Source organism: Ambystoma mexicanum, chromosome 4p (genome assembly GCF_040938575.1).
Source record: "Ambystoma mexicanum isolate Mex_15411 chromosome 4p, UKY_AmexF1_1, whole genome shotgun sequence".
In the NCBI taxonomy this organism is placed as follows: domain Eukaryota; kingdom Metazoa; phylum Chordata; class Amphibia; order Caudata; family Ambystomatidae; genus Ambystoma; species Ambystoma mexicanum.
The window spans coordinates 115875472-115892154 of NC_090927.1; the positions used below are offsets into that span (position 1 = coordinate 115875472).

Here is a 16683-nt window from a genome sequence, read left to right on the forward strand (position 1 = left end):
TAATGATACCATGAATGATAACTTTGACCGTTCCCATCTCCGAAATCGCAACCCTGACACCTCGACTAGATTGGCCAATTTTGCATCGGCCCTTGGGCTCCGAGATGTATGGAGAGAGTTACACCCGACTGATAGGGAGTACTCCTTCCATTCCGGCGCTCACGGCTCCATGTCCAGACTGGACTACTTCTTCTTGCCACCTACCGACCTCCATAGGGCAATGTCCGCAGATTTACTCCCCCGGGGCATTTCGGACCACTCCCCCCTCTTAGTTGAATTGCGTATGCAGGGTCCCCTTCCCCCTAGAACGTGGAGACTTAACAATTATTATCTGGGGTCCCCGGAACTGATAGATCGCCTGGAGGAAGTTTCTGGTGAATATTTCGAAATTAACGAGAAGTCGGTGGACAGCCCCGTGATATTATGGGAGGCCTATAAAACAGTGCTAAGGGGTGAAATCCTTTCTTGGACGACACATAAAAGAAACACCCGGTTCCGGGAAATATTAAAGGCCGAGGAGGAAGTGAGAAACAGGGAGATTGAGCATATATCCGATCCTACGCCCGAGACCCACCGATCCCTCCAGCGCGCCCAGGAGTGCCTCCGTAACAGAACGATGGATGACGCCAAGCAGGCCCATTGGCAGGCTAGGGCGAGGGTGTATGAACTTGGGGATAAGTCGGGTAAACTGCTTGCTTGGTTGCAGAGGAGAGACGAGGGGCAGTGCTATGTCCGGGAAATTGTCACGGCACAGGGCGACACCCAACATTCGGACTCTGGGATTGCCGAGGCCTTCACAGAGTTTTACGCAGATTTGTATCGGGCTCCGACCTCACCGCTAAACCCCTGCCTCCTAGAAGAGGTGACGCTGCCGACCCTCTCGGGGCAACAGAGGGACCAGCTGGACTCTGCTTTATCAGAGGCTGAGATTGCAGAGGCACTGTCTCAGCTCCAGTCGGGAAAGGCACCGGGCCCGAACGGATTCCCAGTTGAAACTTGGCAGAAGCTAGGAGTAGACAAAATGGCCGCTCCTCTACATAGGATGTTTCTTGCTGCCCGGGAACAGGGTACCCTCCCACCAGATCTTTGCAAGGCCACTATTGTGGTCATTCCCAAGCCTGGCAAACCTCCACATGATTGTGCTTCTTATAGACCTATATCGCTGATTAACGGGGAAGCTAAGGTCCTTGCTAAGCTATTAGCGAATCGGTTGCAGTTAGTCACATCCTCCTTGATCCATCCGGATCAATGTGGTTTTATGCCTGGCAAATCGACCCGGATGAATCTGCGCCGCCTCCATTTAGCATTGGAGAGATCCCCGATTATAAACGAACCCTTGGCCTTGTTGGCAATCGATTTTGAAAAGGCGTTCGACTCCATTCGATGGGACTACCTTTGGGAAATAATGCGCCGCATGGGGTTCGGAGAGGCCTATTTAGGCTGGGTGCAGCTACTTTATACTAACATCAAGGCGGAAATGAGAGTGAATGGCTGGTCTTCTGGGTCCTTCCCCCTGGGCCGTGGTACGCGACAGGGATGCCCATTGTCCCCTCTTTTGTTCGCTCTTGCTATCGAGCCATTAGCTCTTTGGCTTCGCCAAAACACCGCCTGGAGAGGATTCAGATGGCCGGAGGGACACGAGGATCGTACATCCCTGTATGCGGACGACCTCCTTGTGTACCTGGGTGACCCACTAACATCCTCTGCCATTGTAACGCAAATGTTAGTCCGCTTTGGGGAACTCAGCGGACTCAGAATCAACTGGGGGAAATCAGTCCTCTTTCCGGTGAAGGGGGGGGAACAGGCAATCCCCCAGGACTGCCCGTACCGGGTGGAACGAGAGGGGTTTCGTTACCTGGGAATATGGATATCCGGGGATTTAACAAGCTATATAAGGAACAATCTCCGACCAATCACAGACCGCTTTATTATTGATGTCCGGCACTGGAAACTCCTCCCCCTGACACTTATGGGAAGAGCGGCACTTTTTAAAATGATGACCCTCCCTAGATTCCTCTATGTCCTTCAAAATGCCCCACTTAAAGTCCCCGACTCGGAGTTCCACCAAGTGGAGACACTTCTCAGAGACCTCATATGGGGGGGAGGCCAGTCACGAATTGCGTTAACTACACTCCAAAGATCTATTTGGGAGGGAGGAATAGGAGTTCCCCGCCTTCAAACGTATTACTGGGCATCACAACTGGTGGTGGTTAATGACCTTCTCCACGGGGACCGAGACCTGCCCCATATACGGGCTGAGATAGCCACTATGCGCAACACTGACCCGCTGCTTCTCCTCTATCAGCCCCTCTCGAGAACCTCTCCGCCCACAACCACTACGCATATGATCACAGTGTGGAGACAGGCACACCGATTCATTGGGTGGGAAAATAAAGCTACTAGAGCACAACCCCTCTGGCGGAACAACAACCTAGCTGAGACCCAGAAGTTGGAACCGTGGCCTAGGTGGGTGAACGCGGGGATTGCCAGGATTGGGGATATGCTTACACAGGAGTGTTTGGCCTCATTTGATGACCTACAATTGCGATTCCAGATTCCGAATACGGAACATTACCATTACATTCGCCTCGCCCATGCTCTGAGACCCTACCTGACAGCAGATACACAGTTACCGGACTATACCCCCATAGAGCGTAACATCCTTCCGGCGCATATCCCTACCAAATGCACTTCCATCCTTTACAATGCTATATCCTCCTTTGCTACCCCCGAACTGAATGAACTAAAGGCAAAGTGGGAAGTAGATGTGGGGGTGATAGATCCTGAGGATTGGATACAAGTCCTTATGCATCCCCGGGAAATCGCCATTTCCTCTAGGCTTCGACTAGTGCAGTTGAAAATACTACACCGGGTCTATTACCCTAGGACACGTCTATATGGCTGGAAACGGGCTTCTAACCCAAACTGTTTGCGGTGTGGGGATGGGGAGGGGACCTTTATTCACATTTTGTGGCTGTGTCCCCAGATACAAACTTTTTGGAACGCATGCTGTAGGGAACTCTCCCGAGTTCTGACTCGCACCATACCACTGGACCCAAGGGCTTTGCTTCTGGGCGTGCCCGATGAGATAGAAGCTAATAAGTGGGAAAGATTGCTCCTACACACGGCGATGGGGCTGATTAAGCGCAATATAGCGCAGAAATGGGGTTCCCCTGACCCCCCAACGCTGGAACAATGGAAATTGGATATGGACATATGCGCTATGATGGAGCGTAGGATTTACTCGGCACGAGGCTGTCCCAACAAAGCGTCGAAAATATGGGACAGGTGGGAGGAAGGTGTGGCCTGAGTGTCCCATGTACAGGCGGGGGAATGTGCACTGGGTGTTTTGTTTTGGGCTTGTACCATACTATACATTATTGAATGTGATGAGATGATCGCTCAACTGTTGATGTTCTGGGTACCTTTTCTGATTGTGAACGACTATGACAGTCTGGAGTTGTTTTTGTTTGCTTGTTGCTTTGTTATTATGACCACTGTATTATGTTAATAACAATAAAATACTGTATAAAAAAAAAAAATGGAATCTAAGATCTGTAGATTGTGCCAACAGACAAATGCAAAAGAAGCATTTGACTCTAGTATGCCCAGAACTGAGAAAGGAAAGACAACTATTTCTGGGTGAAATTTGAAAAGAGTATCACACAAGAGAAGTAGAGAGCTGGTGGAGGATCTTTTGCAAGGGGAAGAAATGTACATCAATTTAGCACTGGTAAAGTTCCTACTGGCCATTTTAAAAAGAAATTGAAGATCTGACACCACCAGCAACAATTGAAAACACATCCTGACGATATCAGGACATTCCATAGTGAAATCATGGAACTTCTGGGCGCTGAGCATGTGGGTTAGGAGGACAATTGTTGCTGCAGGATCAACTTAACTTTAGTTCAATTGTTCAAATTTTAAGGAAAGTATGTGATCATGATTTGCTTGTTTACTCGGTTACAGAAAATTTCATGTGAATTGAAATGTAACAACTAAAGGTTTTCATTTCTGTAAACCAAAAGAGCTCATTTAAAAAAAGATTGAATAAATGAATGCAAATTCTTTATTGGCAAAGCATTTCACTTACAACAACTTTACAAAGTTGAGATTGTTTTTTCGGTAAATCTTCGATTTTTTAACTTATTTGAACCTGTGAATATAAACATGTTTCAATGGTCTACACACACAGAATTACCAATAAAGAACTGAAGACTTTGCAGCCACACACTTGCTCACAATGCTTCATAGCCAGTGCACTGATGCCGGCTGTGTCGAGTCCACCTGGACACGCATGAACGCAGCACATGGAAATGTTTTCAATGATTGTATGTTCCAAAAGAAGGGATACTTCAGATGTACAGGAAAGAAATGCGCTCAGATATAATGCAGAACATGCTTTAGGAATGGCTTTCTGCAAAGTCCAGGTTTCTTATCAAAATTCAGAAAAACACAACTATACTCCAGGTCCTTGATACTGGGTCACGAAGTGCATATTCATTAATACAACGTCGCTGAAAGGAAAACAGAGAAGACATCTTTAAGGCAGCGGCACCTGCCAGAGTTGTCCTATTGATCTTCTCAGTCCAGCAATGCCACCAGAGTTCCTCTTAATGATCAGCTAAATCAGCTGTGCACAGCAGTGAGGGAGGGGCTGCTGTTCTGTTTCCAGGTAATGGTCCACTTTCAACCTCATGTGCATTAGGAGCTTTCTTGACAGGCTCATGCTTCATGGCCAGTCATGGACAGGAATTGATAGGCAGGAAGTTACAGCAGGAAGTGACGTAGAGAACGTGAAGAATCTTATCCAGCCTATTCTCTTAGCGCCAATTCTTTTTCTCTCCAGTAGTGCTTGAGAAGTTCTGTGGGTACACCGCTAGCCTTAATGGCCACCTTGCTGGCGAGAGAGCCTGTCTGGGTGCCCACTGGGAAGTAGACACGTCCTCTCCTTGTGTTCTGATATCTCCTGCCTCCGGTCCTCAGTTATATTGGAACCAGACTGCAGGTGGTCCCCATGTCACGCTGCAAACGGAGAGAAAGAAAACAGTTCTGGTGTTATTGACCCTGCGGCGTGGCGCATGCCTGCCTAGCACTGACCCTCTATATTGCAAAAATAAAAGCTGATAGCGAGGCATAGTCACTCCTGCTCTCAAACATATTCCCTCTTACATGGCATTAGGAGCTTTCTTGACAGGCTCATGCTTCATGGCCAGTTCCTAGGGCTGAAATGAGGCAATATACGTATAGGGCACTTTGGCTGCTCTGCTTGTTTACCGACTCACACTCCGGTGCAGATCCTTGCATACCCTGATAGGTGGGAGAACAGAGGAGATGGGCCTGTAAATCGGGGTTGTCCAACTCCGAGCCTCGAGGGACGGAATTTCTGCATATCCTTTGTTAATATTCAAGAGGAAAAATGTGCATAGATTTAGAATCATTGCATGCAGATTTATCTTATTAATTTTAATGAGGGGTATCCTGAAAACCTGGCATGGATCCAGCCCTCGGGCCTGGAGTTGGACAAAACTGCTGTAAATCTGAATCCTTATAAAGCTCCACTCTACTGTAATAGATGAGGCTTCCAGGAGGAATATCCGGTACCTAGCATGGCTTCTGAGCCTGCATTCCAACATGGAAATGTACTCACAATATGCATCTGGTCTGCAGGCAGCGCGGGTCAATGGGCCGGCTCTTGCCGGGTCCCAGATCCGGCGTCAGATGTCTCCCCGGATCGCGCACCCGGCCTGCCTCAGCCCCAACAAGGCTTTACTGAGCCCCCAGCTTCGCCGAGGGACAGGGACTTCCTCGTTAGCACACAGAGCGAGGCGTCTGTCCCTCGGCAAAGCTGGGGGTTCGCTGATCTAATCTGCTCTGTGCGCTCTAGCACGCAGAGCAGGTTACACCACAGGGCCACCAGCTTTTAAACTACATTATTTTCAGATGTCTAGAGAAAAATACCACCTCCCAGCAGCCCTTCAGGGGGGTGTAGGCACCTTAATTACAGATTAGCACTTAATTTCTTCTAGCAGAGCTTTTCAAGTTGGAGTGATGTATAAATGATGGCTCATTTAGGGAACTGTTTTGGACAAGACGTTCGTAATGGTTTTCTGTTAAGAAATGCAAATGACCATTTTCATCCTGAAAGCACACAGAAAGCACCAGTTAGCTGCTAAATCCATGCCTTCCTCCAGGCCAATTCAATTATATCACACAAAACAGTGGATACACGAACAACATTATATTCAGATGTTCATATTTAACACACCAAAAAGTGTTTATTTTTGGTATAATGTAATAGTGTCATCATATATGAACCCTGTATTTCAAACACTGAAACATATACAGGTAACCTTTCACACGTTACTTTTTTTGTAAGTCTTAGCAGTACATTTTCAAGCTCCAAAGGCCATTTTTTGCAGAATTGGATTCTGGTATTTGTAGTCTCACACTCAAGATGGGGGGAATAATGTCACAACTGTACACGTTTTGCCTACCATATTTCTGTAAGGATTTATATATTTGTGAGGGTACCTTAGTATTGTTTGTGTACTTTCCGGGCTCTCTTTATAAAGCAGAGTATTGTTGAAAGCCAAACAGAGGGGTGAAGAGGGGAGATGATGAGAGGGCAAGTGGGTCCTGAATATTTGACCGCGATGTGGCAAGAGAGTTTGTAGTCCTGGAGACTGGAGCGGTTATTTTTCTCTGATTGTGGCCATGTGTTGCTTTCCAAGACACAAGGATGCATGTGGGTGCTTACAAATATTGGACAGTCACAATATTGGGTTAACTCGTGCAGACAAAAAGTTAGCTCATATTGACTGACAATCTACTAAGTATAAACATTATTGCACTGTAGATTGCTGGGTTTAAAAGGTGAGCACCTTTTATACTTTGTCAGTGTAGTTATTGGAAAATATCATCTCTGAGGTTATTTTTCTGGTGATGGGACCCCAAAGCGATTTTAAATTGTCAATGATAACATATACTGGGTGCACCGCTGCCCTGGAAGTGCTTTAAAGTGGAATTGATGTACAGTGTGGAGTTTGGAACTATTATTTTGAACATATTCTTTGAGCGCAGTTCAACTGCCAGCTCTGCTGCATCTGAACTACGCCTCCTCGGAACTCTGCCCCCTCCTCCAATCTCCATACCCACCGCAGCCCTTGTGGGAACCCCTTTACATGTTTTCCATTTCCGCCACTGTCTACAGGTGTGGTTATCTGGTTGGGTGAGAGCAAGCCACATGGAGCAGAGAGAACGATACGCATGTGTCAGGGCTATTTTGCCTCCATTCCGATTGTATGGATTTTGGAGCAGCGACTGAGATTAATTATCGCTTACAAATTGCATCCTATGTGGGTGGAATTGTGCCTTAATGATTGGCCGTCTATTTAGTTTCCTGCAATTGGCCACCAAATATCCCTAAAATAGATGTCATTACCCAACCTCTACCTGGTTCAGATTTGGTTGCAGAGACTGAGAGATGCATTGTGGGAAGAACACATTATGCAAATAAGGTCCCCGCATTTTTCCAACTGGGTCTCCCTGAGATCACATTGTCAAGCTTGAGCTGTTGCCTCCCACACTCCTACCATGATGATGGATCAAGGACAGCGATCAGGAGCACACCCAAGAGGACATGGCAGCAAAAGTGAGTTAGCGGCAAAGGGGGCGGTCTGACCTCCTTTCCTACGGCTGCGCATCACTCTCTCCTTGGGAAAAGAGCGGGCCGCCAAGATTGATTAGATGGAGTATGTTCAGCCATTAGAGTAATTAACAAAAGGATGTGCTGAGCACAGGAGGCGGTAACTGACTTGGGATAATTAGCGCCAGTGATAGGCCCTCTTCCGGCTCGGAGTGGGCTCGGCGTCCCATGGCTTTCTGGCCCGCGCGGTGGATCGGAGGACGGCTCGGAGGAGCACAGGCGCCAGCTCTCCGTTTCTCATAGGACCATCTCCAAAGTTGAGATAATAGTCGTCTCAGATATCAGACGCTGAAATTTACCAGGCTTCTTTGCAAAGCTGCTATGTTAATATTACTATTTGCAGTTTAACGAAGGAGTCTGTGACACTTTACAAGCTTGTGCACTGTACACATATATTCTATTATGTTTAATAGACGGTATACCACAGTGTTCAATTTTTCTTTTCTGGTATAAAAGACAGGCTCAGACGATGGGTCCGGTAAATTCATGGTATGTTGCGCAAAGGCGCGGACCTGTGGCTCTCCAGTGCTTTTGGACTACGAGCCCCATGATCCCTCACCATTGCCTCCACTGGCTAGGGTCAGTGAGTGGTGTAGTCCACAACATCTGGAGAGAGCCAATGGTTGCAGACCCACAGGATAGACATGACTTTGGTGCATACTGCAGGGACCTCGTGAGACGCGGCACAGCGTAGTCTCGCAACAGTTCCCTTGGGACTGGAAGGTGGGCAGGCTGCTGGCATTTCTGGAGGGATTGCACTTTGACATCAACGTAATGGAAGTTGGACGCTGCTGTTTTCATCTGTCACAGTACTCGCCCGAGCAAAAATCAAATCTGCTAATTGCAAGATAGATATACGCCAATTTGGACAGCTGCGAAGCAGCATGTGAGGCTTCGGCTGTTTCTGCATTCACTCTCTTGAAGTGCGGGCTTCAGGACCCCGCTCGAGGGCGTATCTGGGAGTTTCCTGGGCCTTGGGGCTCAGCAGAGCTCCGGCTCCCTCCCTCTGTCTTGTTTGGTCCCATTTCCTAGACTGGTGTGGGGGCAATCAAGTGCTCAGCGATGCAGAAAGCGCAACTCCCCATGGGCGCTACCTCTCTCTCTCCCCTAGTCCTCCTCTCATCCCATTCTCTTTCCCTAAACTCTTCCATCTACTTCCGGTGTGCGTCTTCCTTTGCACCGCCCACCCTCTCTTTGCAGCTCGATTTCCTCTCGGCAATGGTCCTTCTCTCACCCGTGTTCTTTTCACCCACTGTTTCTCTGCATTCCCCCTTGTCGCCCTAATTCCTCCTGGTTCTCTTCACCCCCCATGTGTAGGTGCATATCTTACAAAGGGGGGTTGGGGCAGAGGGTGGACACTCCCCCCAGGAATGCACTGCAATCGTTTTTTTAGTTTGGGCTATCATTAGAGTCCAGATAGGGAGAAATGGCATATAAGGAGGGACACACAGCTTGTAGATGTTAAGTTATTTGCCACCTATTGGCTGCCCATGGCCATGCTAATCCCTAAAGTCATTCCCAGGCGGGCTGTGTCTTTAGCACACTGTGCTTAATCCCAGAGGCCCATGAGGGGATTGTATCGCTTTTCCTCGGGTTGTGTGGTTCCCGTGTTCCACACCCATGTTAATTTATGCCGGGGGCTTATCTGGTTTAGTGAGGAGGGTCCTTTTAGACATTTACTGTTTTATAGTAAACCGTGTATTTTTTAATACTGTATATTTGCTGCCGGCTTGGGTGGGGGGGGGGTACACAGCCAATCAAGTTCCACGGATTGCAGGCTGAAACCTGTAATCTCAGCCCACGTTGCACGGAACCCACATGCTGCCTGCCCCGCCACCGGCTGCCATCTTCCCTTATTTTTGATTTTTGAAAAATAAATCCCAAACCCTCTCCCCATCCCCACTTACCTGATTGTGGCGGCACCACTGCAGCAGCTTCACTTTTTCCGGCCGCCATGGTCACAGAAGAGCGGCTCCATACGCTGCCCCGTCTTCTATAACCACGGCGGCCATTTTGAATTCATTTTAAGACATGAAAATACTTTTCTTTTTCGCACCCCAGTTACTGCTTTGGTAATCCAGGGTGCTGATAGCGTTAAAACCCTGTTCCAAAGGCTGAAACTGGGGGTAACGGCCCGGTGCCCTCTTTATAGGCCCGAGGAAACGGCTGCCAGGTCACTACCCCCATCCCAGCCCTGGAAACAGGGGGGTTAACGCTATATTATGTGTGAAGTACCTATTTGAACTGATGGAGTTCTATATGTGAAACTTAATTCAGGTATATATTTTTCAATATACCAATGTGCTGTATTGTCACTGTATATGTGTGTGGACTAATTGCACCTTTGCCCTAGCCTGTTACCCCTGTGACTGAGAGGAGAGCCTAGTTGCTCTGCCCATGTTATTTACTTCTAAGAGAGCTTTGGCTTCCCTGTCTTGTCAGGTGTGTTATCCCCTCATTAGCTCAGTGGTTGTAGCTCCCTCAACTGAGGGTTGTATAAAAACTGCCTTGACAGATGTTATGGTAGAAAGGTTTTCTACTGCGCCAGTCACCACCGCAGAGGTCTTAGGGTGCCGGAACCTCACTATCGCGATGGCGATGACACATTTATAAACAAAGAGCTCGTGGTAGGCCCCCCTTCATCCTTTTGTCAGGAGCATGCAGCATTGGGGCATGGCAGAGGGAGAGAGAGTTCCAGTCAATTGCACTTCACAGAAGGTCCCACGGACATAGGACAGACATGTCCCATGTGAATAACCGGTTGCTGTTGTGGCCCCTAGGGGTACGTGGGCCACATGTTTGCACCTATGAGCTCAATGCCTGTCCTGATGAACCTATTGCCCAATATGATGAGTTGAGGGACTCCCTGGATGTGCTAGAGCAGGTTGCCCCTGCCTTAGGTTGCCCCTGCCTTAGGTTGCCCCTGCCTTAGCCATTTGCACCGCTTTTACATAGTATTGTGGGCCAGCTAGCCCCTCCTTAAACTGGCTGCACCCTCATTTTGTCCATTATATTTGTCTGGGTTCAAGGGCCCCGGTGTAAATCCCCTTGCTCCATATAGTGGCAGCCCTTGTGTATGTTTGGGTGGGGCAAGCACCCCTCTGCCTCAGATGCATGCCTCCCTATATTGGTGCAGGGTGCCCCTGCTTAATCTGCCCGTGCAGCTCACTGGGTCTTGTGGGCGACCCTCTGGTGGAAGGGCATGAAAGCTGAATGGGGGAGGGGGCAAATGGTCTAGAGGGGATTTTTCCTGTAAGCTAGCGGAACAAGGCCTTGCATATATTTGGAGACAAGGGTCAGGAACTGGATGTGTTTTGCATTCAAGGCCATGCTACCTGCTGCTGTCTGTGGAGGCGTGTTTTAGGCAGCGTAAAGCCTGAAGGCGGGCCTTTGTCAAGGGCTTGGTAGGAGGGAAGTGGGCGAATCGAGAGCTTGCAGGCAGCTTCCATTTGGTTTGCCGCAGGCTGCGGTGGCGATCTAGATGACGAGTAGAGACACAAGCCAGCGTCAAAATGGACTCCTAGTTAGCGGGTGCGGTCCCACAGGCTGTGGCATTGATCGGCATGGAATGAGTATTTGGTTTTCGATCATGAGGCCCATGGGCAGATTTTATGAGTTTATTAGCGTCAGGCAGGGTCAGGCAGAGACCGATGTCTAGGAGGGCATCAGGGATGCAGGCCAAGGAGAAGCTATTGCGAGTGAGGAAAGAGAATATTGGTACCAGCCAGTTCTTAGGGTGATTTAATTATTCCCTGACAGCTTGTGAGCAGCATTTGAAAGCATCAGATTTCTTATTTTTGTTGACACTTCCACTGGAGGCCTGCATGTACGAGTTGGTGTTTACATGCATGCTGTGCTGGGTGTGTGTGTATGTATGTGTAGTCAGGGTTGTCCAATTCCAGGCCTCGAGGGCAGGATCCATGCCAGGTTTTCAGGCAACCCCTAATTAACATTCATAAGATAAATCTGCATACACTGATTCTTAACGTATGCATATTTCTAAGGAATGGGCCAGAGGCATTGGGAGTGGGGCTAACAGGTCTTTTTTATTTAAAGTATGATTAAATGTAAATTCAATGGAGATGACTCTTAAGAATACAGTGTTTGAAGATACTTTCAATAAGTGCAAAGGCACTCTGCGGTATAGGTGCCACTTTAAAGCAATGCTGTCAGACTCCTGTTTCACATGAACACTGCATCCTCATGTCCGCTCTGGAAGCTGACAGCCCAGCATCCTAAGATGTCCTAGCCCTGCCATTAGCTTATGGCAGGTGACTTGTCGCCACGGCAGGAAGTGGGATGAACTTATCAGCTTGACAGGGTGACCTATCAGATCAGTGAAAGCATCATCAGCTCACAGGGGCCACAGGAGTGTCGCTCTGCAACTGGCAAACGCTCTGCAATGAGAATGTGCAGCACCCTACCCTGTTCAGCGAAACTCCAGGACAATCCAATTATAGCAAATGGAACACTAGTTTTGAAACAACCAACGCCTGTTTGGTAGGCAGGAGGCCTGAGCCTCAAAACACTCTGCTCTTCCCCTGTACAGCGCTGGGATGTTTTAGATACCAACTGGAACCCAGTACACATGCCCTATTAACATATTGCTTTGTTGGTTAATAAATAAGGGCTGCAGCAGCCGCATGGGACATTCCCCTTAGCAATGTTTACTGCATGAAACAGTTGATGCAGTGATGCAGAGGCGTTGCTAGGGGGTGTGGGGGGGCTACAGCCCCGGGTCCTTTGGTTGTAGCCCTGGATAGAAGCTCAGGGGTTACAACCAAAAAGAATAGCTAGCCCCGAGCCCCGACAGTCCCAAAATTAGCGTAGCCCCGGATCTTTTCCAGACCTAGCAACACCCCTGCAGTGATGTTCTGTTTCCGGAATTGGTTACCACTCTAGTGGGTTTTTAGAAAACAAAAATGTTAAACGCCAGATTAGTTGTGTATCGTTATTTAATGCTTGTTGTGTTACTTAATGCTTATTGTGTTATTTAATGCTTCTTGTATTTTTCTTGTACCTCTTGTAAAGCACTTTTGATTAAAGCGCTATATAAATTTAATAAAATACAAATACAAATGTAGGGTCAGATCTCTCCCTCGTTCCTTTTAGATAGGTGGCGCATCGCCGTCATCCTTGGGACAGCACCACCCCCCCCCCTGTTAGGGACAGGGTGTGCTTCTACCCAGGGATCATTTTTAGTGGTTCCAAGATGGATTCTGGCATAAAATGTTGTGCACTTAGACAGTGCTCCAAACCCCGTTTTTGTGTGTTATAGGAAGTTTGAAATATAACGGTGGAATGAAGCAGTTGTAAACTGTAACTGAGTCACTGATTGTTGTTGTGATGCCATCCTATTGCCCACCCCGTCTGGAGGTTTGTGTCGCTTTTCATATTGTTGCAGATTAAGCAAATTGGAGGAAGGCATGATTTGATCCTTGGTCCACTCAATGACTGGACTCATGCCTCGTGAGTGTCCCTGGCTCAAGAGTTCCACCTGCTTGGAAACGTTGCGGCCACTTGGCTCTGTTACTCCCAGGTGTTGACTATTGTTATGATATGATAGGTCATTTATAACGCGCTTAATATCCAGAGGTATCCAAGCCCGGACCCGGGGATCGAACCTGTGTTGCTCCATGTCGTCTTGCTTCCAAGGCGAGCACGTTGCCCCTGAGCTATCCTCCTGATCCGGCTCGGGAGACCATCAGGGAAACCGTGTAGCTGTTCATGAGCGCTCAGCCTACTGGTGCTGGAGGTGACCCTCATCCTGTGTGTATCTCCATGCTGCAGAGTCCCAGCAAGCGCGGCTCTGAGGTTCCCGCTCCCTGGACAGAAGCACGCTCAGGGCCAGGAGCTACCAGGAAATGACTGCTTTTTCGGATACTGTGAAACAGCGATTGTAGAATCTTTTCCCTTGGGGTCTTCGCTTTAATGTGGGAGGTTTATGTCCCAAGCAATAAAAAGGTTCATCAGGTTGGCCGCCCTCATAAGGCACTTTGAACTGGGTTGGGGTGACTGTACCCACTTTTGGACATTAGGGGACTATGGGGCAAACAAAGGACGGACAAGGGGAGCTCTGCAAGATCCTCCTTACACCACCCCCAGGGTTTTGCATCACAGTCGCCATTTCTGTTCTATTACAAGCGGAAGAGCTCTACAACAGCCCCCCTCGCTGACCAGGGAAGGGAGGTCAGGTGGCTTCAAAAGTAAGTGACTCAGTCCGAGCTCAGCAGAATTCTGCGATCGGAATAGTTCCCATAAACACCGGTCATTCCCGCTTAGAGCGAGCTCTCAGATTGGACATCGTTACCCGGCGAATTGCAACCTACAAAAAACTAACATGGATACCGTTAACCCGTCCATAACCTCTTGGAACACAAGAGACTTCAACAGTTTTCATTTAGAAAGGAACGCCAAGGCTGAATTGTTCTATCAAAATGCGACCTTGTCAATGTTCAAGAAACTACCTCAGTGGTTCAAACATAAGCCAGATAGGAAGGGTGCTGATGTGGCAGCCTTGCAACCATTATAAATACTGACTTATGGGGATCTCTGGTAGGCAATGTGTTGGAGGAACACAGTTCCTTTGCTGTTTTCCTTCCTCGTTTAAACTGCATTGTCATCGATCTATGTAGCCCTCCTAGTAAGGAGTGGCACGCGCCGGCGGGGGAATTAACCCCTATATTCATATTATAGAAGGCTGCTTATGCTAACTTCCCTATAGGGGAAGAGTTAAATGCTTAATGTCTTGGTCCAATTGATGAAAAGGAATCTTGAGCTTTCAGACCCCTTTTCTATAGTCCCAAATCTCTGCAGAAACAAGACTTGGCTGAAGTGGGACATTTCAAGTGGTGTCTTCAGTCACTAGAGATGATTAAGACTAACTGGCAAGAGCCTGCAGGTGCCACCACAAAAGACTGTGCAATGGTGCCAGCTCCTGCATGAGATGCCCAGAGCATGCAAGGGTGATGAGGCAGTGGGGCAGATAAATCTCAGACCCACTACTCATGATAAGCTGCCCGGAAACCATGGCCTCTGTGCATGCCTGCTCTGCTGCCAACCTGCGATCCACCATATCATTCAGAATTGCCTTGCGCTACGCCGCCACTCTTGTTTATTTGTGCTGTCATTGTCCACTATCGGAAACACTATTTGTGTCCTTCTAGCAACATAAGGCAACATGAACACTGGCCACTCCTCTCTGGAAAGGAAACATGACTTTGTTTTAGCTGTCATCTTTCCATCTCGCAGAGGGTCATGTAACTCATAGTACCTTACACAACATTGAACTGAGGTCCTTTGCACAGACATTTCTCTTCTTCCTTTTACTTTTTGAGTTTCATACAATCTTTCCTTATACTAACATTCCTTACAAGCCACTGGCCTTATACCAGCCAAAGCTTGCTCCCACTCCTAGCTCCTGACATGCTGTCCCGTGGCTGCAACTAAGCTTCCCGGATTCACATTGACCCGTTTCCCCGATGCACACTGACCCATGAGGAGTCCCTTAGTCCAGAAACAGACACTAAGAGCCGGTACAGAGTCTTATTGAGTCCCTTATTCCAGAAACAGACACTAAGGGGGTCATTCCGAGTTGGGCGGTAAGGGTTTACCGGCACCGGTAAGGATGGCGGTGCCGGTAAACGCTTACCGCCCTATTCCAAAGTCCCTTAGCGGGTCCCAGCAGGAACGGCTGGTCTGACCAGCCGTTCTTAGCGGGACCCGTTAAGGGACCTTGGAGCTAATAACAGGACCGCAATTTGCGGGCCACTTATTAGCGCCTTCCCCATTCCCATTGAGCCCTATGGGGGCTCAAATGGGAATGGGGAACGGTTTACTGAATGGGGACTTTCCGGGTCCGCATAGGTCGGAATGTCCCGGTAAGTCCCCATTCACTCAGACCAGACACGGGTTTGGAGTCAGCCATGGCGCTAATAGTGCCATGGCTACCTCCAAACTCGTAATGACCCCCTAAGAGACGGTACAGACTCTTACTTATTTCCTTAGTCCAGAAACAGTCACTAAGAGCCGGTACAGAGTCTTACTGAGTCCCTTAGTCCAGAAACAGACCTTAAGAGCCGGTACAGAGTCTTACTGAGTCCGTTAGTCCAGAAACAGACACTAAGTGCCCGTACAGAGTCTTATTGAGTCCCTTAGTTCAGAAACAGACACTAAGAGATGGTACAGAGTCTTACTTATTTCCTTAGTCCAGAAACAGACCTTAAGAGCCGGTACAGAGTCTTACTGAGTCCCTTAGTCCAGAAACAGATACTAAGAGACGGTACAGAGTCTTACTTATTCCCTTAGTCCAGAAACAGTCACTAAGAGCCGGAACAAGTCTTACTGAGTCCCTTAGTCCAGAAACAGACACTAAGAGTCTGTACAGAATCTTACTGAGTCCCTTAGTCCAGAAACAGACACTAAGAGTTGGTACAGAATCTTACTGAGTCCCTTAGTCCAGAAACAGACACTAAGAGCCGAGTCCCTTAGTCCAGAAGCGGACACTAGGAGCCGGTACACAGTCTTACTGGGTCCCTTAGTCCAGAAACGGACACTAAGAGCCGGTACAGAGTCTTACTGGGTCCCTTAGTCCAGAAACGGACACTAAGAGCTGGTACAGAGTCTTACTGAGTCCCTTAGTCCAGAAACAGACACTAAGAGCCGGTACACAGTCTTACTGAGTCCCTTAGTCCAGAAACAGACACTAAGAGATGGTACAGAGTCTTACTTATCCCCTTAGTCCAGAAATAGTCACTAAGAGCCGGTACAGAGTCTTAGTGAGTCCCTTAGTCCAGAAACAGACACTAAGAGCCGGTACATAGTCTTACTGAGTCCCTTAGTCCAGAAACAGACACCAAGAACGCATACAGAGTCTTCCTGAGTCCCTTAGTCCAGAAACAGACACTAAGAGCCGGTACACAGTCTTACTGAGTCCCTTAGTCCGAAACAGTCACTAAGAACCGGTACAGAGTCTT

The 16683-nt window shown here is 48.3% G+C and overlaps 1 protein-coding gene across 2 annotated transcripts in view; it reads right to left on the reverse strand.

Moving 5' to 3' along the window:
• Positions 1 to 16683, reverse strand: part of LOC138453051 (sterile alpha motif domain-containing protein 12-like) — a 250784-nt gene that overhangs the window by 47640 nt on the left and 186461 nt on the right. The window contains exon 5 of one of the 2 annotated variants that reach the window (XM_069605509.1): positions 4047 to 5025. The exons of the other annotated variant lie outside the window; for it this stretch is intronic. Within the exon in view, the coding sequence (XP_069461610.1) occupies positions 5021 to 5025 (5 nt within the window). The 3' untranslated portion in view covers positions 4047 to 5020. Of the gene's footprint in view, positions 1 to 4046; positions 5026 to 16683 lie in introns of those variants that run through there. 2 annotated transcript variants of the gene reach the window in all.